Raw genomic sequence first — 22,614 nt, forward strand, 5'->3', positions numbered from 1 at the left:
ATGCATTGATTATCGGGTACCAGTCACGGAGGCTAGGCAAGCGCCCAGATTGCAGTGATTGGTTTATGGTTATATTCAAGCACTGCCCTTAAGTCTATTTTTGTCTGTATCTTTTTCCTCTTTCGTTCATTGCAAGAAACTTGTTGGTAAGAAATTAGTCAAAGATATTGTTATACTAGCTGTGTTCTCCCACATCTATGAAATATTCCCGCAAATTTCTGTAGTTGTTCGATAATAGTATTCTCATTATTTGCTTAGAATACGTGGGTTTACTCAAAAGTTTCAGAGCATTGTGATATTTACATCTGCTGTTCATTGAGAAGGTGGTGAGAGACGTAAATGCGAGGGCCTTGGACATAAAGGCGGGTTTTCAGTGTCCTGAGAGTGGTGGATAGACGTGAAGTTTGAATAATTTGCTGTTTGCAGATGACATGGCTGAGGGTTATGGTGGCAGATTAAAGAAACTCGGGAAGCTGTTGTCTGAGTTTGAATAATGTTTGAAAGGAGGCACTTGAGAGTTAATGTGAATAAAAGAAAGGTAAGGAAATGCTGCATTGGATATGTGGGAGTGAAATGGCAGCGGATGGAACCATGGGAATTGATGTGAGTTATAGAATGAGAACCGAGAGGGGGCAAATAATCGAGAGATGAGGATAGTGCCGAAGTTGAGGTCATTGTATGTAAGCGAAAATGGGTAGGTTTGAAAATATAGTAGTGCCGACAGTGTTATATGGCTGCAAGTCTTGGGCCCTAAATGCATACGAATGGAAAAGGGTGAATGTGTTAGAATCGAAATACCTGATGATACTTGGTGTGAGGAGGGTTGATCGTGTGAAGGACGAAGTAGTAAGCGCAGTCATATTAAAGGAGCTGACCAGAGTGTGCTTAAATTTAAATGGTTTGGACATACGGGCAGGATGAGTAAAAAAGGTTAAGAGGATGTTTGTGGCAGAAGTGGAGTAAGGAAGGAACAAGTGGAAGGGAAAGACCGAGAATGAGATGGAATTAAACTGACGGAAATACGGGCAGGATGAGTAAAAAAAAAAAAAGGTTAAGAGGATGTTTGTGACAGTAGTGGAGTAAGGAAGGAACAAGTGGAAGGGAAAGACCGAGAATGAGATGGAATTAAACTGATGGAAATGCGGGCAGGATGAGTAAAAAAGGTTAAGAGGATGTTTGTGGCAGAAGTGGAGGAAGGAAGGAACAAGTGGAAGGGAAGACCTAGAACGAGATGGAATTAAACTGAGTGACGTGGTTATATACTTTTACTATGTATTTCAAATAAAAGTCACCAGATTTGTCATAATTTTTCAACTCTGTCCCCTCTGGAATGTATACTGAGGACGCTCATGCATGTTATGAATTTCCAGTTAAATCAAATCATCAAATGTATTACAAAATATTTGACTATACACCTTCCGAAGTTCTAGTCCCTATTAGGATATTAGTTTAATAAGTGTTGTGTATTACTACTACATCTTTGAATAAAATCAGTGTTTATGTATTGATGCACAGGTGAAAACAAGTTGATAGGAGGGTCTAACGTTGGTAAATTTAGGTGTAAACAAAACCGTCTAATATGATGTTCGCTAGGAATGTTTTAAAAGGGAATGAAGGTATTCGCTAGCATGTTCGCCAGCAATATTCGGTGGCGTAAAACCTAAACATCAAGATCTGAACACCAATCAGAAATCATCTTTATCCATATTGTCCAATCAAAACAGCCTTAGGGAAGGAGCAACTAGACGTCAGCTGACAACCTGATCTTCGAAACAAATAGTAAATATTACATGACGAGATGGGTACCATCAAGAATCGACGATAATTTTAAGGTAATATTCTATGTAAGCAGTTGAACATTTGATTATTGTGCCATTGTTAACATTAACTCAATGGTAAGTGTTTAATACTATGTGTTATAGTAGCGAAAAACTCAATAGATTAATAAAAGTAACATGATACAGTATTTCAGCTAGTATCTATGAAAACACCCCCTTTCCATGAAGAACAATATGAAAAGTAACCATTCACGTAGTTCTCATAGTAAAAGCAAAACGGTATATCAAATGACTGTAGAAATGTCAAAATTCTGTTTGTTTTTTATGTGATTTTTTAGCATTATTCTTGAGAACTAGGCTGCTATCCTGTGTTGTTTTTTCCTAGTTACTTGAAATGGATACTTCTAGCCTTGTATTTGTTCTCATATATTACAGTATTGCCCACTTTAGCCTCATTGGTAATTTCATCTTAACTTACCCGCTATTGATGCATTAGTAATTTTTCATTTTTAGGACACATGAGCTCCAGACTTAGGATCCGAATTCTCATTTTATAGAACCATTGTTTGTTATATAGATAAACTCAAGTTGGGGATATTGAATGGTTTTCTTCTGTAGTGCTGATGTAGGTGCAAAGTACGAATTGTAGCATATTTTTTTATTGAACGAAAATAGATTAGATGATTATAGAGGGTTATGTATACAAAGGAAAATGTGAGGTTGACTAATGCGAAAGTAACAAAATGTGTGTAGAATATTGACAGAACCTGTGAAACGTCACCTAGCAGAAGAAACGAGAGTAGCAATATACCAACATGAAATTCGTCTGCTGCTGGAATAGCATATCTTACACTGTGTGTTCTGCTTGTTTACATGGCAGTCCACCTACATGATAATTAATCATATATTTCACTGGTTTATTTCAAATACAGTACTGAACATTAAGATATATACCATAAATGCTAGGGACTTCAGATGAGCTTTTTATAGGTTTTGTTTGTCTTTCACAAGTGTATTACCTTCTTTTACATTTAATAGCTGTAAATTTTCTCTGATATACTACTGCTGTCATATTCTATAGCCTTAAGTATGTAAGATAAGTATGACCTGTTCTCTGCAGGTATTTCTGTAATCTGGAGAAGGCATCTGATAGGGTTGATAGAGATGCTTTGTGGAAGGTCTTAAGAGTATATGGTGTGGGAGGCAAGTTGCTAGAAGTAGTGAAAAGTTTTTATCAAGGATGTAAAGCACATGTGCGAGTAGGAAGAGAGGAGACTGACTGGTTCCCAGTGAATGTTGGTTTGTGGCAGGGGTGTGTGATGTCTCCATGGTTGTTTAATTTGTTTATGGGTGGAGTGGTTAGGTAGATGAATGCAAGAGATTTGGAGAGAGGGGCAAGTATGCAGTCTGTTGTGGATGAGAGGGCTTGGGAAGTGAGTCGTTGTTCACTGATGATACAGCGCTGGTGGCTGATTCGAGTGAGAAACTGCAGAAGTTGGTGACTGAGTTTGGTAAAGTGTGTGAAAGAAGAAAGCTGAGAGGAAATGTGAATAAGAGCAAGTTACAGTAGGGTTGAGGGACAAGTAAATTGGGAGGTGAGTTTGAATGGAGAAAAACTTGAGGAAGTGAAGTGTTTTAGATATCTGGAAGTGAATTTAGCAGCAGATGGAACCATGGAAATGGAAGTGAGTCACAGGGTGGGGAAGGGGGCGAAGGTTCTGGGAGCATTGAAGAATGTGTGGAAGGCGAGAATGTTGTCTCGGAGAGCAAAAATGGGTATGTTTGAAGGAATACTGCTTCCAACAATGATGTATGGTTGCGAGGCATGGGCTATAGATAGGGTTGTGTGGAGGAGGGTGGATGTGTTGGAAATGAAATGTTTGAGAACAATATGTGGTGTGAGATGGTTTGATCGAGTAAGTAATGAAAGGGTAAGAGAGATGTGAGGTAATGAAAAGAGTGTGAGGTAATGAAAAGACAGCAGAAGAGGGTGTATTGAAATGGCTTTTTCACATGGATAGAATGAGTGAGGAAAGATTGACAAAGAGGATATATGTATCAGAGGTGGAGGGAATGAGAAGTGGGAGACCAAATTGGAGGTGGAAGGATGGAGTGAAAAAGATTTTGAGCGATCGGGGCCTGAAGATACAGGACGGTGAAGGGCGTGCAAGGAATAGAGTGAATTGGAATGGTGTGGTATACTGGGGTCGCCGTGCTGTCAATGGATTGAAGCAGGGCATGTGAAGCATCTGGGGCAAACCATGGAAAGTTTTGTGGGGCCTGGATGTGGAAAGGGAGCTGTGGTTTCGGTGCATTACACATGACAGCTAGAGACTGAGTGTAAATGAATGTGGCCTATGTTATTTTTTCCTGGCGCTACCTTGCACACACAGATGGGGGAGGGGTGCCATTTCATATGTGGCGGGGTAGCAATGGGAATGGATGGGGGCAGTAAGTATGAGTGTGTACATGTGTATATAAGTATATGTTTGTGTATGTATATGTATGTATGCGTTGAAATATAGTTATGTATATGTGCATATGTGGATGTTTATGTATATACATGTGTATGTGGGTGGGTTAGGCCATTCTTTCGTCTGTTTCCTTGCGGTACCTCGCAAACACAGGAGACAGCAAATAGATTTAATAAGAAATAAAAAGAAATGTAAACTTTAACTTATTTGTATTGTTTACTAAAGATGAAATAGGCATTGTAGGATTGGCTAATTTTCTTTGCTTTGGGAGAGACACACATTTCTTATGCAATCCAGGGAATGTTTCTGTGCTTAATGAGGTTTGAGACAGAATAAACAGTGAGAAAATTGGAATCTTCCTTATCATTATTATTAGGGTAGGAATGATTCTGACCCTGATTTTACCATGGGACATCTTATTGCTAGTGGGACACCCAAAAGAATTTTTTTTTAACTTTCAGAACGTCCTTTTCAGGCCAATCTTTATATTTCAGATCCTTGAGGACACAGAATCTCTTCTCTTATAAAGTATCAAACATTACTTCAAGCATTTTCAGAGTTATGTTGTAGAATGGAAGAGCAGGATCTGTCTTGGACCTTTTTCAAAGAGGTTTCATACTTAAGGGAGGATGGAGCTTCTGTTTTATATTGAATAGCATCTAGTTGGTTTTATAGATATATGTTGCCTGATGAGGCTAGAATTGAGGTGAATACACCATAGGTGGTAAGACAGTGTTTTGACTCTGTAGTAAGCAAGTGAAGAGTACTTTCTGTGCTGCTGATACAGTAGGTCTCTGCATCTGGAAGAGAAATGTTTTTTTCATCATCAAAATGTATATATATATATATATACATTATTAGGTACGGTAGGGTTGAGGGTCAAGTCAATTGGGAGGTAAGTTTGAATGGAGAAAAACTGGAGGAAGTAAAGTGTTTTAGATATCTGGGAGTGGATCTGGCAGTGGATGGAACCATGGAAGCGGAAGTGAATCATAGGGTGGGGGAGGGGGGAAAATTCTTGAAGAATGTGTGGAAGTCGAGAACATTATCTTGGAAAGCAAAAATGGGTATGTTTGAAGGAATAGTGGTTCCAACAATGTTGTATGGTTGCGAGGCGTGGGCTATGGATAGAGTTGTGCGCAGGAGGGTAGATGTGCTGGAAATGAAATGTTTGAGGACAATATGTGGTGTGAGGTGATTTGATCGAGTAAATAATGTAAGGGTAAGAGAGATGTGTGGAAATAAAAAGAGTGTGATTGAGTGAGCAGAAGAGGGTGTTTTGAAATGGTTTGGTCACATGGAGAGAATGAGTGAGGAAAGATTGATCAAGAGGATATATGTGTCAGAGGGGGAGGGAACGAGGAGAAGTGTGAGACCAAATTGGAGGTGGAAAGATGGAGTGAAAAAGATTTTGATTGATCAGGGCCTGAACATGCAGGAGGGTGAAAGGCGTGCAAGGAATAGAGTGATTGGAACCACTGGTATACCGGGGTCGACATGCTGTCAATGGATTGAACCAGGGCATGTGAAGCATCTGGGGTAAACCATGGAAAGTTCTGTGGGGCCTGGATGTGGAAAGGGAGCTGTGGTTTCGGTGCATTATTACATGACAGCTAGAGACTGAGTGTGAACGAATGGGGCCTTTGTTGTCTTTTCCTAGTGCTACCTCACACACATGAGGGTGGAGGGGGTTGTTATTCCATGTGTGGCGGGGTGGCGATGGGAATGAATAAGGGCAGACAGTATGAATTATGTATATGTGTATATATGTATATGTCTGTGTGTGTATATATATGTGTACATGAGATGTATAGGTATGTATATTTGCGTGTGTGGACGTGTATGTATATACATGTGTATGGGGGTGGGTTGGGTCATTCTTTCGTCTGTTTCCGTGCGCTACCTCGCTAACGCAGGAGACAGCGACAAAGCAAAATGAATAAGCAAAAATAATAATATATATATAATCTAATTGTGGATAGGGAGCTGTGGTTTTGGTGCATTACACATCATGACAGCTAGAGAATGGATGTGAGCAAATGTGGCTTGTCTTTGTCTGTTCCTAGCGCTGCCTCACTAGCACGGGAAATGGCAGTTATGAAAAATGAATAGATTGTTGTTAGTCGTGTTCCCATTTCTACTTTTTTATTTTAATTCAATTTTTTATTAATTTCATTGTTTATTTTTCTGATCACTTGTATTCACAAAACCTTTTTCAGTGCACATTAAAAGTTTTCTTCAGATATTTATTATGATCATTTTCATTGTTAGAAATGAGTGTTACATTGAATTTTTTTTTTATTTTGCTATGAAATGCTACTTTAACTTTGATAAAGATTTTTGAGTCAAGAAAATTTGTTATATTTCTTTCTTTATTTATGTATTATACTTTGTCACAGTCTTCCGCGTTAGCGAGGTAGCGCAAGGAAACAGAGGAAAGAATGGCCCAACCCACCTACATACACATGTATATATATACACGTCCACACACGCACATATACATACCTATACATTTCAGTGTATACATATATATACACACACAGACATATATATATATATGTATACACATGTACATAATTCATACTGTCTGCCCTTATTCATTCCCTTTGCCACCCTGCCACACATGAAATAACAACCCCCCCATCCCCCCCCCTGTTCAACTAAATACTAATGTAAATTGGTTTCGTTTATGGTATTCTTTTTGGAGTTGGTGTTTCATTTTGTTCAACTTACATTATGAAGTTAACTCAGATGCAAATTATTTCATTAAAATTTTTTCCAGCCATGGCTGTTTGGGCTTGGATTGTATTAGGAGCTGCATTGCTACTTGGTTCATTTGGCATCAAAGCTTGTTTGACCCTTGCTGTGTCTGCTGTTGTATTTTGTGGAGGGTGAGTAGTAAGGTCTGTACTTTTCTGTAATTGCTGTAAGACACAACCATTGGTCATTATCCATGTGAAGATAAGGTAATGGTTGCTATTGAAAGAATCAGTCAGAACAGTGTATTCTTTTGACATTAATGTTTAGTTGTTCTGTGAATGAATATGCTATTTCCCCACATCAAAGCAAACATTGTATGACTCTAGTTACGTACTTTATCCCTTACTCCATTTTTCTCCCACACTTTTGCTCCATCTGTTACCCATAATTTGTCACCTGATTTCCATATTCCCTCAGTTAGCAGGATGTAGTAGATAGTACCTTTGTCAGTTATTTGTTCATAATTATTGTCATAGGTCTTTATTGTGCTTGTTTGCTGATGATGTCATTTCCTTCCCATTTCCATTAATCATAAACTTTTTCCTTCTTTTTCTAGTCTGTTTTTTGTCTCTATACCATTCTTAGGTATCAGAAAACTCAGATTTTGAATTTATCTCATCATAAGTAGATTCTGTATATGCACATACATGTATAGATACATTGATTTATATTTATTGATCAGCTCATAATTGCTCCAGGACCCTATATTATGAGAGGGTCCTGCTCTTAACCAAAACTTTATTTTCAGTCTCCTGCAGCCCAAAACTGCACTCATTCCGGTATAAGGGAAGTAATGGACTCCTTTGGTGTGAGAAGTTCTTTCATGAGATTGTATTCCCAATGGTACAGCCTTGCTAAAGGTGTTATTTCTCTCATGGTGTAACCTCATGCAGTCAGAGTGTGGTAACAAACTGTATTATATTATTATAATTACCCAAGGACTTCTTTCTAGGGTTCCTGCATTACTTCTAGTGAAGGGAAATGTGGACCCCTTTGCAGTGAGAAGTTCTTTTATGAGAATGATCTCACAATAATACAGCCTTGTCAGAGGCGACATATTACTCATGGTATAACCTTCAGTAGGTAGAGCTCTCTAGTGTCTCCCCTGATGATGTGATTGTTACATGGGGGTGCGCTTGGGAACTTTTCGTGTTTCATTTTCCCCGCGGACTCATAGGAGTGGATTTGGCAGGGGATGGAACCATGGAAGTGGAAGTGAATCATATGGTGGTGGGGGGGGGGGGGGGGGGGGGGGGGGGGCGAAAGTTCTGGGAGCGTTGAAGAATGTGTGGAAGTTGAGAACATTATCTCGGAAAGCAAAAATGGGTATGTTTGAAGGAATAGTGGTTCCAACGATGTTATATGGTTGCGAGGCGTGGGCTATGGATAGAGTTGTGCGCAGGAGGGTGGATGTGCTGGAAATGAGATGTTTGAGGACTATGTGGTGTGGGGTGGTTTGATTAAGTAATAATAGGGTAAGAGAGATGTGTGGTAATAAAAAGAGTGTGGTTGAAAGAGCAGAAGAGGGTGTGTTGAAATGGTCACATTGAGAGAATGAGTGAGGAAAGATTGACCAAGAGGATATATGTGTAAGAGGTGGAGGGAACGAGAAGTGGGAGACCAAATTGGAGGTGGAAAGATGAAGTGAAAAAGTTTTTGAGTGATCGGGGCCTGAACATGCAGGAGGGTGAATGGCGTGCAAGGAATACAGTGAATTGGAATGATGTGGTATATTGGGGTCGACGTGCTGTCAGTGGATTGAACCAGGGCATGTGACGCGTCTGGGTTAAACCATGGAAGGTTCTGTGGGGCCTGGATGTGGAAAGGGAGCTGTGGTTTTGGTGCATTATTACATGACAGCTAGAGACTGAATGTGAACGAAACTGGCCTTTGTTGTCTTTTCCTAGCGCTACCTCATGCATATTTTGGGGGAGGGTGTGGTTATTTTCATGTGTGGCGGGGTGGTGATGGGAATGAATAAAGGCAGACAGTATGAATTATATGCATGTGTATATATGTATATGTCTGTGTGTGTATATATATGTATACGTTGAGATGTATAGGTATGTATATATTGCGTGTATATACATGTGTATGTGGGTGGGTTGAGCCATTCTTTCGTCTGTTTCCTTGCGCTACCTCGCTAACACGGGAGACAGCGACAAATATATATGTATATATATCCCTAGGGATAGGGGAGAAAGAATACTTCCCACATATTCCCCGTGTTTTGTAGAAGGCGACTAAAGGGGGCAAGAGTGGGGGGCTGGTCATGAGAAAGATCATAAGAGGTATTTGTTTTGGGAGCAATTGAGTGAATGTGCAGCTTTGATGCATGAGACCAGGTTACAGTGATGGGTGATTTGAATGCAAAGGTAAGTAATGTGGCAGTTGAGGGTATAATTGGTGTACATGGGGTGTTCAGTGTTGTAAATGGAAATGGTGAAGAGCTTGTAGATTTGAGTGCTGAAAAAGGACTGGTGATTGGGAATACCTGGTTTAAAAAGAGAGATGTGGATAAGTACATGTATGTAAGTAGGAGAGATAGCCAGAGAGTGTTATTGGATTATGTGATAATTGATAGGCGTGTGAAAGAGACTTTTGGATATTAATATGCTGAAAGGGGCAGCTAGAGGGATGTCTAATCACTATCTTGTGGAGGCGAAGGTAAAGTTTTGTAGAGGTTTTCAAAAAAGAAAAGAGAATGTTGGGAAGAAGAGAGTGGTGAGAGTAAGTGAGCTTGGTAAGGAGATGTGTGAGGAAGTGTCAGGAGAGATGGAATTTAGAATGGCAAAAGATGAGAGCAGATGACATAAGGAGAGTGGGGGAGGAATGGGATGTATTTAGGGAAGCAGTGATGGCTTTTGGAAAAGATGCATGTGGCATGAGAAAGGTCGGAGGTGGGCAGAGTAGAAAGGGTAGTGAGTGGTGGGATAAAGAAGTAAGGTTTTTAGTGAAAGAGAAGAGAGAGATGTTTGGATGATACTTGCAGGGAAGGAATGCAGATGATTGGGAGATGTATAAAAGAAAGAAGCTGGAGGTCAAGAGAAAGGTGCAAGAGGTGAAAAAGAGGGCAAATGAGAGTTGGGGTGAGATGAGGGACAAGTTAATTGAGAGGTAAGTTTGAATGGAGAAAAAATGGAGGAAGTGAAGTGTTTTAGATATCTGAGAGTGGATTTAGCAGCGGATGGAACCATGGAAGCAGAGGTGAGTCACAGGGTGAGGGAGGGGGCGAAGGTTCTGGGACCGTCAAAGAATATGTGGAAGGCGAGAATGTTAACTCGGAGAGCAAAAATGGATATTTTTGAAGGAATAGTGGTTCCAATAATGTTATATAGTTGCGAGGTGTAAGTTATAGATAGGGTTGTGTGGAGGAGGGTGGATGTGTTGGGAATGAGATATTTGAGGACAATATGTGGTGTGAGGTAGTTTGTTTAAGTAATGAAAGGGTAAGAGAGATGTATGGTAATAAAAAGAGTGTGGTTGAGAGAGTAGAAGATGGTGTATTGAAATGGTTTGGTCACATGGAGAGAATGAGTGAGGAAAGATTGACAAAGAGGATATATGTGTCAGAGGTGGAGGGAACGAGGAGAAGTGGGAGACCAAATTGGAGGTGGAAGGATGGAGTGAAACAGATTCTGAGCGATCGGGGCCTGAAGATACAGGAAGGTGAAAAGCTGCAAGGAAAAGAGTGAATTGGAGCGATGTGGTATACTGGGGTTGATGTGCTGTCAATGGATCGAACCAAGGCATGTGAAGCGTCTGGGTAAACCATGGAAAGTTTTGTGGGGCCTGGATGTGGAAAGGGAGCTGTGATTTTGGTGCATTACACATGACAGCTAGAGACTGAATGTGAACGAATGTGGCCTTTGTTGTCTTTTCCTAGCACTACCTTGTGCACACGCAGGGGTAGGGGAGTGCCATTTCATGTGTGGCAGGGTGGTGGCGGGAATGGATGAAAGCAGCATATATGAATATGTACAGGAGTATATATGCATATGTCTGAACATGTATATGTATGTATAGGTATGTATATGTGCGTGCATGGATGTTTATGTTTATACATTTTGTATGGGGGTGGGTTGGGCCATTCTTTCGTCTGTTTCTTGGCACTACCTCGACGACACGGGAAACGGAGATCAAGTATAGTAGATAAGATATGATATATATGAATATATACTTACTTCCCCAGGAGTCCCTTTTTTCTTTATAAGGTTCCTGCAATGCTTAGGAAGTTGGCCATTTCCACTGGTTTGGACTGTAGGTCATAAAATATAGCGATGTGTGTGCAGACAGTGCAGGGCACTTGAGTATTAAATGTTCGATGTTTTTGTTGTGGTAGTTGCATCATGTTTGAGAGGGATCTTAAGATTTTGTGAAATGGTGATTATAGTGTTGTAGGTATGGTTGATGTCTGGAGTGTATATGGGAGAGTGTGACTCGTGTTTCTCTGAGAAGTCTGGTGTGTTGAAGTTTAAGGCTTAGTTCAGAGGATGGTTGTTTAGTGCTTGTTGGGTTACAGAAGGTGTGAATAGGACAAAGGTGGAGTGATGTGAAAGACAGAATTAGAAAAGAATTAGATAAATGTCCAGCCTATCTGGTTAACAGCATGCTACAGTTGTAGTCAATGGGTTAATAAGCATATATTCACAAATACAGATACATAGGATATGAAGAGACACTCAGGAAAGCATATATATGCCTGACAAGAGGCATACAGGATACAGAGAGACATAAAGATGTATCATGGAACAAAGTACATGGTGACATGTTTGCCTGTACCCTACTCATTCATTTTCTGTGGCAAGAAGCATAACACTTGGTGGCGTCTCCTTACCTGTATGGTATTTTTGTCATAAATTGCCAAGCAGCACAATGTGAGCTTACTTGTCTTGGTCTCTACATTGTCTTTAATAATGAGCCAAGCCACATGACACATATGGACAGGTCTTTGTCTAAACACTGTCTTGTCCTTTAACATATCAAGTACTTGCCGATGCATCTCTAATTGTACAATGTTTATTCCTGTGGTGTGCCAAACAACACACGAGATGTATGGTCCAAGAATGACTGAGCCATATGAAGATCTCAGCAAGAGAAAATTCTGCCAGATCATTATCACTAGAAGACAAAATGCTATGGACCTGTCTTCACTTAGTGCTGATATCTTAAGGTACTTTTCGGCTAAAAAAAATCCACCTCCCATTTCTTCTGAGGTAAAGCTACATGATAAGAGGGCAGTTGATGAGTTGGCTTAAAGTTGGCTTGAGCTTTTTTTTTTTTTTTCAAGCAAAAGCCATTGCCTGCCCTTTGGTACCCAACCCATCTTCCCTTGTAAGGTAGTTTCCTAGGATGACCAATGGGATTCAAGACTGGAGATTGATGGGCAGCAGTTCCAGGAACAAGGGTTGATGTAATGTCATTGGTAGGTATAATAGCATAGTGATTACAGTATTGCTTTTGAGTAGAATTTTCAATTTTTTAGGACACATTGTAGTAAAGCTTTTTATGTGCATTTAGTATAGCTGTGGTATTGTGGGAGAACTACATTATAGGAGTGTAGGTGAAGGCTCTGGGTATAAAAAAAGCCTTTTTTGGGATAAAATGTTATAACCACCCTGTGGGCAAGTGCCCTCTCATGTTGATAAGGCTCTGCCTCCAGCAGAGAAATGGTTTATCAGTCTTCAAAACAATCCCTTTTTGTATATGAGAAATGGCTCTGTGGTATGCATTTGTTATCCTCTGACATGCTTGTTTTAATTCAGGACATGTATGAGTTTGTACAATAAACACTGTCTTGTCCTTTAACATATCAAGCTTTGAATATTTCTCATTTTGTTATATTTTACATGGTTCATAATGTTACTAATTTGTAGACACCATGAATATATTGATTTATTTCCTCTTTCTAAATCTCTTGTGTTTCATATTGTATGAAGATGGCTGGTTGCAGTAAGATGGTGTTGCCTGGTGGAAAGTGAACAGATGTGGTTAAACATTCACAGGTCACATCTTCCACTACCTCGAGATCAACATGAAAAGGTAAGTACTTTGTGGTAAGGCAGTTGTTATAGTTGGTTTTCATTGCAGTATGCTTTTTTATTAGGTTATTACCTGCCTTGGTTTCAGAATGGAGAGACCTTAGGAAAGGTACCTCACTGTTAAACTGAAGAGTAGTTTAAAACTGGAGAGTAAGGCCTTTTCAGTAAGAGTGACTTCTATTACAGGATTCAGACATAAATATTGTGAGAAAAATCATATTTTAATTTTTGTGAAAAGTAAGAGATGTATTTCTTTTTGATGGTACGTGTAAGTTAGAAATTTTTTACGAGAAAGGAGCTATAAGCATTGATGAAAAAAAATAAATTTTTCTTCTTTCTGTTAATCTTATTTTTGTTTTGATTCAGGTTATCAATAGTATACAACTCAGTAGCAGCAGTGAACGACAGGACCGACGAGTAACAGGATCCAGCCTCATAGATGAACAGCTTCAAGGAGTGGTGACATTGGTTGTTCGTGATTTTGTACTTACTTGGTATAACCATCTTTCACATCATCAGGCCTTTATTATGCAGCTTCATCGAACCATACAGCATTCTATGGTTGTTCTGGCTAATAGGTAAGACATTTTCTTTGGAAAATAGTGTTTATAAACTTTTGTAGATAGGGAGCTATGGTTTCAGTGCATTACACATGACAGCTAGAGATATAATGTGAATGAATATAGCCCTTTTTTGTCAGTTTTCCTGGTGTTACCTTGCTGATATAAGGGGTGGCGATGCTATTTCCTGTGAGGCAGAGTGGCTTAGGAATGGATGAAGGCAAGCAAGTATGAATATTTACATGTGTATATATGTCTTAGTATGTGTAAGTATATGTGTGTATGTTGATATATATGTGTGTGTGTGTATGAGTGGATGGGTCTTTTTTTTTGTCTGTTTCCTATTTACATGTGTATATATGTCTTAGTATGTGTAAGTATATATGTGTATGTTGATATGTATGTGTATGTATATATATATATGTGTGTGTGTGTGTGTGTGTATGAGTGGATGGGTCTTTTTTTTGTCTGTTTCCTGGCATTACCTTGCTGATGTGGGAGATGGTGATCGCATATGATAAATGAATATATATATCTTTCTTGAAGAATGTGTGGAAGTCGAGAACATTATCTTGGAAAGCAAAAATGGGTATGTTTGAAGGAATAGTGGTTCCAACAATGTTGTATGGTTGCGAAGCGTGGACTATGGATAGAGTTGTGCGCAGGAGGATGGATGTGCTGGAAATGAGATGTTTGAGGACAATGTGTGGTGTGAGGTGGTTTGATCGAGTAAGTAACGTAAGGGTAAGAGAGATGTGTGGAAATAGAAAGAGCGTGGTTGAGAGAGCAGAAGAGGGTGTTTTGAAATGGTTTGGTCACATGGAGAGAATGAGTGAGGAAAGATTGACCAAGAGGATATATGTGTCGGAGGTGGAGGGAACGAGGAGAAGAGGGAGACCAAATTGGAGGTGGAAAGATGGAGTGAAAAAGATTTTGTGTGATCGGGGCCTGAACATGCAGGAGGGTGAAAGGAGGGCAAGGAATAGAGTGAATTGGAGCGATGTGGTATACCGGGGTTGACGTGCTGTCAGTGGATTGAATCAAGGCATGTGAAGCGTCTGGGGTAAACCATGGAAAGCTGTGTAGGTATGTATATTTGCGTGTGTGGACGTATGTATATACATGTGTATGGGGGTGGGTTGGGCCATTTCTTTCGTCTGTTTCCTTGCGCTACCTCGCAAACGCGGGAGACAGCGACAAAGCAAAAAAAAAAAAAAAAAATATCTTTCATACTATTCGCCATTTCCCGCATCAGCGAGGTAGCGATAAGAACAGAGGACTGGGCCTCTGAGGAAACATCCTCACCCGGCCCCCTTCTCTGTTCCTTCCTTTGGAAAAAAAAAAAAAAAAAAAGAGAGGGGAGGATTTCCAGCCACCCGCTCCCTTCCCTTTTAGTCGCCTTCTACGACACGCAGGGAATACGTGGGAAGTATTCTTTCTCCCCTATCCCCAGGGATAGATTATATATATATATATATGTGTGTGTGGAAATAAAAAGAGTCTGGTTGAGAGAGTAGAAGATGGTGTGTTGGAATTGTTTGGACATAGGGAGAGATTGAGTGAGGAAAGATAGACAAAGAGGATATATGTGTCAGTGCTGGAGGGGACAAGGAGAACAAGAGACCAAATTGGAGGTGGAAGGATGGAGTGAAAAAGGTTTTAAGCAATTGGGGACTGAAGTTACAGGAGGATGAGAGGCATGCCAGGAATAGAGTGAATTAGAATGATGTGGTTTACCAGGGTCGACATGCTGGAAATGGACTGATCCAGGGCATATGAAATATATATATATTTCACAGTGAGGTAGCGCAAGGAAAGAAATGAAAGATTGGCCCAACCCACCCACATACACATGTATATACATACATGTCCACACACGCAAATATACATACCTGTACATCTTAACATATACATATATATACACACACAGACACATCCATATATACACATGTACATAATTCATACTGTCTGCCTTTATTCATTCCCATCGCCACCTCGCCACACATGAAATAACAACCCCCTCCCCCCTCATGTGTGCAAGGTAGCGCTAGGAAAAGACAACAAAGGCCCCATTCTTTCACATTCAGTTTCTAGCTGTCATGTAATAATGCACCGAAACCACAGCTCCCTTTCCACAACTAGGCCCCACAGAACTTTCCATGGTTTACCCCAGACGCTTCACATGCCCCGGTTCAATCCATTGACAGCATGTTGACGCCGGTATACCACATCGTTCCAATTCACTCTGTTCCTTGCACGCCTTTCACCCTCCTGCATGTTCAGGCCCTGATCACTCAAAATCTTTTTCACTCCATCTTTCCACCTCCAATTTGGTCTCCCACTTCTCGTTCCCTCCACCACTGACACATATATCCTTTTTTGTCAATCTTTCCTCACTCATTCTCTCCATGTGACCAAACCATTTCAAAACACCCTCTTCTGCTCTCTCAACCACACTCTTTTTATTGCCACGCATCTCTCTTACCCTATTATTACTTACTCGATCAAACCACCTCACACCACATATTGTCCTCAAACATCTCATTTCCAGCACATCCACCCTCTTGTGCACAACTCTATCAATAGCCCACGCCTCGCAACCATACAACATTGTTGGAACCACTATTCCTTCAAACATACACATTTTTGCTTTCCAAGATAACGTTCTCGACTTCCACACATTCTTCAAGGCTCCCAGGATTTTTGCCCCTTCCCCCACCCTATGATTCACCTCCGCTTCCATGGTTCCATCTGCTGCCAAATCCACTCCCAGATATCTAAAACACTTCACTTCCTCCAGCTTTTCTCCATTCAAACTTACCTCCCAAGTGACTTGACCCTCAACCCTACTGTACCTAATAACCTTGCTCTTATTCGCATTTACTCTCAACTTTCTTCTTTTACACACTTTACCAAACTCTGTCACCAGCTTCTGCAGTTTCTCACATGAATCAGCCACCAGCGCTGTATCATCAGCGAACAACTGACTCACTTCCCAAGCTCCCTCATCCACACCAGACTGCATACTTCCCCCTCTTTCCAAAACTCTTGCATTCACCTCCCTAACAACCCCATCCATAAACAAATTAAACAACCATGGAGACATCACACACCCCTGCCGCAAACCTACATTCACTGAGAACCAATCACTTTCCTCTCTTCCTATACGTACACATGCCTTACATCCTCGATAAAAACTTTTCACTGCTTCTAACAACTTGTCTCCCACGCCATATATTCTTAATACCTTCCACAGAACATCTCTATCAACTCTATCATATTCCTTCTCCAGATCCATAAATGCTACATACAAATCCTTTTGCTTTTCTAGGTATTTCGCACATACATTCTTCAAAGCAAACACCTGATCCACACATCCTCTACCACTTCTGAAACCACACTGCTCTTCCCCAATCTGATGCTCTGTACATGCCTTCACCCTCTCAATCAATACCCTCCCATATAATTTCCCAGGAATTCTCAACAAACTTTTACCTCTGTAATTTGAGCACTCACCTTTGTCCCCTTTGCCTTTGTACAATGGCACTATGCGTGTGTGCATATGAGTGGATGGGCCTTTCTTCATCTGTTTCCTGGCGCCACCTTGCTGACGCAGGAAATGGTGATCAAATATAATGAGTAAATTATTACAATTAAATAAATATACAGATATTCCCCGATATATGCCCGAGTTCCATTCTGACCACCTGGTAGGATCTTGAAATAGACATAAGTCAGATGTATGTAACAGCATTCTTTTATCATATTCAATTTCTTTCATGATTAGCTCATTTTTTATTATTTGTTTACTTTATATTCGTCATAATTGGAAGAGACAAGAAGGGAGAGACCAGATTGGAGATGGAAGGATGGAGTGAAAAAGATTTTGGGTGATCGAGGCCTGAACAAGCAGGAGGGTGAAATGTGTGCATGGTATAGTTTGAATTGGAATGATATGGTATACTGGGGTCATTGTGTTGTCAATAGACTGAACTAAGGCATAGGAATTGCCTGAGGAAACCATTGAAAGGTCTGTGGGCCTGCTTGTGGATAGGGGACTGTGATTTCAGTTCATTAAGACACAGGGGTATTATTACTATGTAAAGCTGAATAATCTGGGATTTTGTTAGTACCCATATGACGATAATACCTTTAAGATAGAGTGAATCATTAGATATGCTAAGAAGTGAAATTTGTTATATCAGCTCTCATCATCTCAGCAGCTAATATTATGTGAACAGCATACAGTAGTATTTACTTCCACAGTATTTATGCATGTCATTAGCCATAGTGATAATTAAGATATATCTTAGGAAGATTATTGGTAATTTGTTTATTTTTAATCTTTTTTAAGTATCCTTACCTGTCACATGTCATTTGCTGAATCTGGCTTAATAATGTGTTCAATTTTTTTATGGCTAGCTAATAATCTCATATTCTCCCCAGATGTAAAAATATGGATTGGGTTGGCTATCTTACAACCCGACTTGTTGACGACATAGCATGTCATCTGCGGTTGTTTCGAGAAGCTAGATCATCAGCACGAGGGAAGGCCACTAGTGAAGAGTTGATTGATCATTTCTTTGACCGAGAAGCTGAAAAAGAAAAAGATATATGTCGTGATGAAGTATGTCTAAAGTCAGATGCAGAGAAAGGTGATCTTACATATTCAATAGATTTTGAAAAAAAATGTATGCTGTTGCAGGAATTGATATTACAGGTTGTGCAACTCAGATTTGATTAAAGAAATTTTATCTTTAAGAGTGATCTTAAAGAAATTTTTATCTTTAACAGTGATCGTATAAGTATCTGTTCAAGCATATAAAGATGGGTATCACATTGAGAATCTTTTGTTAGAGTCACTGCACATATTTTGAGTTTTCCAGTGGTGAAAGTTTTTTATTACACTAAAAAAGTATGTGGGGTAAAGGAAATTAACTGCACTATTTTATTTCACACATATATCTTACTCTTTCATTACTTACTTGATCAAACCACCTCACACCACATATTGTCATCACACATTTCAATTTCAACACATCCACCCTCTTCCATGCATCCATATCTATAGCCCATGCCTTGCGACCATATAACATTGTTGGAACTACTATTCCCTCTAACCTACCCATTTTTGCTCTCCAAGAAAATTTTCTCTCTTTCCACACATTCTTCATTGTTCCCATAACCTTCTCCCCCACCCCTACTATGACTCACTTTTGCTGCTGTGGTTCCATTCACTGCCAGTCGTCTTTCAGACATGTAAGGACACTTCACATCCTCCAATTTTTCTCCATTCAAACTTACACCCAACTAACTTGTCCACCAACCCTGCTGAACCTAATAGCCTTGCTTTTATTCACATTTACCCTCAACTTTTTTCTTTTACTTACTCTTCCAAAGTCAATCACCCGCTTCTGCAGTTTCCCACTTGAATCAGCCACCAGTGCTGTATTTGTTGAACAACAAGTGACTCGCTTCCCAGGAGGATGGATGTGCTGGAAATGAGATGTTTGAGGACAATGTGTGGTGTGAGGTGGTTTGATCGAGTAAGTAACGTAAGGGTAAGAGAGATGTGTGGAAATAGAAAGAGCGTGGTTGAGAGAGCAGAAGAGGGTGTTTTGAAATGGTTTGGTCACATGGAGAGAATGAGTGAGGAAAGATTGACCAAGAGGATATATGTGTCGGAGGTGGAGGGAACGAGGAGAAGAGGGAGACCAAATTGGAGGTGGAAAGATGGAGTGAAAAAGATTTTGTGTGATCGGGGCCTGAACATGCAGGAGGGTGAAAGGAGGGCAAGGAATAGAGTGAATTGGAGCGATGTGGTATACCGGGGTTGACGTGCTGTCAGTGGATTGAATCAAGGCATGTGAAGCGTCTGGGGTAAACCATGGAAAGCTGTGTAGGTATGTATATTTGCGTGTGTGGACGTATGTATATACATGTGTATGGGGGTGGGTTGGGCCATTTCTTTCGTCTGTTTCCTTGCGCTACCTCGCAAACGCGGGAGACAGCGACAAAGCAAAAAAAAAAAAAAAATATCTTTCATACTATTCGCCATTTCCCGCATCAGCGAGGTAGCGATAAGAACAGAGGACTGGGCCTCTGAGGAAACATCCTCACCCGGCCCCCTTCTCTGTTCCTTCCTTTGGAAAAAAAAAAAAAAAAAAAAGAGAGGGGAGGATTTCCAGCCACCCGCTCCCTTCCCTTTTAGTCGCCTTCTACGACACGCAGGGAATACGTGGGAAGTATTCTTTCTCCCCTATCCCCAGGGATAGATTATATATATATATATGTGTGTGTGGAAATAAAAAGAGTCTGGTTGAGAGAGTAGAAGATGGTGTGTTGGAATTGTTTGGACATAGGGAGAGATTGAGTGAGGAAAGATAGACAAAGAGGATATATGTGTCAGTGCTGGAGGGGACAAGGAGAACAAGAGACCAAATTGGAGGTGGAAGGATGGAGTGAAAAAGGTTTTAAGCAATTGGGGACTGAAGTTACAGGAGGATGAGAGGCATGCCAGGAATAGAGTGAATTAGAATGATGTGGTTTACCAGGGTCGACATGCTGGAAATGGACTGATCCAGGGCATATGAAATATATATATATTTCACAGTGAGGTAGCGCAAGGAAAGAAATGAAAGATTGGCCCAACCCACCCACATACACATGTATATACATACATGTCCACACACGCAAATATACATACCTGTACATCTTAACATATACATATATATACACACACAGACACATCCATATATACACATGTACATAATTCATACTGTCTGCCTTTATTCATTCCCATCGCCACCTCGCCACACATGAAATAACAACCCCCTCCCCCCTCATGTGTGCAAGGTAGCGCTAGGAAAAGACAACAAAGGCCCCATTCTTTCACATTCAGTTTCTAGCTGTCATGTAATAATGCACCGAAACCACAGCTCCCTTTCCACAACTAGGCCCCACAGAACTTTCCATGGTTTACCCCAGACGCTTCACATGCCCCGGTTCAATCCATTGACAGCATGTTGACGCCGGTATACCACATCGTTCCAATTCACTCTGTTCCTTGCACGCCTTTCACCCTCCTGCATGTTCAGGCCCTGATCACTCAAAATCTTTTTCACTCCATCTTTCCACCTCCAATTTGGTCTCCCACTTCTCGTTCCCTCCACCACTGACACATATATCCTTTTTTGTCAATCTTTCCTCACTCATTCTCTCCATGTGACCAAACCATTTCAAAACACCCTCTTCTGCTCTCTCAACCACACTCTTTTTATTGCCACGCATCTCTCTTACCCTATTATTACTTACTCGATCAAACCACCTCACACCACATATTGTCCTCAAACATCTCATTTCCAGCACATCCACCCTCTTGTGCACAACTCTATCAATAGCCCACGCCTCGCAACCATACAACATTGTTGGAACCACTATTCCTTCAAACATACACATTTTTGCTTTCCAAGATAACGTTCTCGACTTCCACACATTCTTCAAGGCTCCCAGGATTTTTGCCCCTTCCCCCACCCTATGATTCACCTCCGCTTCCATGGTTCCATCTGCTGCCAAATCCACTCCCAGATATCTAAAACACTTCACTTCCTCCAGCTTTTCTCCATTCAAACTTACCTCCCAAGTGACTTGACCCTCAACCCTACTGTACCTAATAACCTTGCTCTTATTCGCATTTACTCTCAACTTTCTTCTTTTACACACTTTACCAAACTCTGTCACCAGCTTCTGCAGTTTCTCACATGAATCAGCCACCAGCGCTGTATCATCAGCGAACAACTGACTCACTTCCCAAGCTCCCTCATCCACACCAGACTGCATACTTCCCCCTCTTTCCAAAACTCTTGCATTCACCTCCCTAACAACCCCATCCATAAACAAATTAAACAACCATGGAGACATCACACACCCCTGCCGCAAACCTACATTCACTGAGAACCAATCACTTTCCTCTCTTCCTATACGTACACATGCCTTACATCCTCGATAAAAACTTTTCACTGCTTCTAACAACTTGTCTCCCACGCCATATATTCTTAATACCTTCCACAGAACATCTCTATCAACTCTATCATATTCCTTCTCCAGATCCATAAATGCTACATACAAATCCTTTTGCTTTTCTAGGTATTTCGCACATACATTCTTCAAAGCAAACACCTGATCCACACATCCTCTACCACTTCTGAAACCACACTGCTCTTCCCCAATCTGATGCTCTGTACATGCCTTCACCCTCTCAATCAATACCCTCCCATATAATTTCCCAGGAATTCTCAACAAACTTTTACCTCTGTAATTTGAGCACTCACCTTTGTCCCCTTTGCCTTTGTACAATGGCACTATGCGTGTGTGCATATGAGTGGATGGGCCTTTCTTCATCTGTTTCCTGGCGCCACCTTGCTGACGCAGGAAATGGTGATCAAATATAATGAGTAAATTATTACAATTAAATAAATATACAGATATTCCCCGATATATGCCCGAGTTCCATTCTGACCACCTGGTAGGATCTTGAAATAGACATAAGTCAGATGTATGTAACAGCATTCTTTTATCATATTCAATTTCTTTCATGATTAGCTCATTTTTTATTATTTGTTTACTTTATATTCGTCATAATTGGAAGAGACAAGAAGGGAGAGACCAGATTGGAGATGGAAGGATGGAGTGAAAAAGATTTTGGGTGATCGAGGCCTGAACAAGCAGGAGGGTGAAATGTGTGCATGGTATAGTTTGAATTGGAATGATATGGTATACTGGGGTCATTGTGTTGTCAATAGACTGAACTAAGGCATAGGAATTGCCTGAGGAAACCATTGAAAGGTCTGTGGGCCTGCTTGTGGATAGGGGACTGTGATTTCAGTTCATTAAGACACAGGGGTATTATTACTATGTAAAGCTGAATAATCTGGGATTTTGTTAGTACCCATATGACGATAATACCTTTAAGATAGAGTGAATCATTAGATATGCTAAGAAG

The 22,614-nt window shown here is 40.5% G+C and overlaps 1 protein-coding gene across 2 annotated transcripts; it reads left to right on the forward strand.

Moving 5' to 3' along the window:
- Window positions 1-1,709: 1,709 nt before the first annotated feature.
- Window positions 1,710-18,444, forward strand: LOC139756265 (sorting nexin-13-like). 2 transcript variants are annotated; one of them, XM_071675485.1, is made up of 5 exons: window positions 1,710-1,832; window positions 7,035-7,143; window positions 12,952-13,054; window positions 13,420-13,631; window positions 18,060-18,412. In XM_071675485.1, the coding sequence occupies exons 2-5, from the start codon at window positions 7,037-7,039 to the stop codon at window positions 18,355-18,357; spliced, it is 720 nt and encodes a 239-aa protein (XP_071531586.1). In that variant the 5' UTR covers window positions 1,710-1,832; window positions 7,035-7,036; the 3' UTR covers window positions 18,358-18,412. The 2 variants fall into 2 exon arrangements, with proteins under 2 accessions (XP_071531586.1, XP_071531585.1); XM_071675484.1 differs by lacking the exons at window positions 1,710-1,832; window positions 7,035-7,143 and adding an exon at window positions 11,901-12,185 and having other exon boundaries at window positions 18,060-18,444.
- Window positions 18,445-22,614: the final 4,170 nt, after the last annotated feature.

Source organism: Panulirus ornatus, chromosome 21 (assembly GCF_036320965.1).
Source record: "Panulirus ornatus isolate Po-2019 chromosome 21, ASM3632096v1, whole genome shotgun sequence".
NCBI classification, from domain to species: Eukaryota; Metazoa; Arthropoda; class Malacostraca; order Decapoda; family Palinuridae; genus Panulirus; species Panulirus ornatus.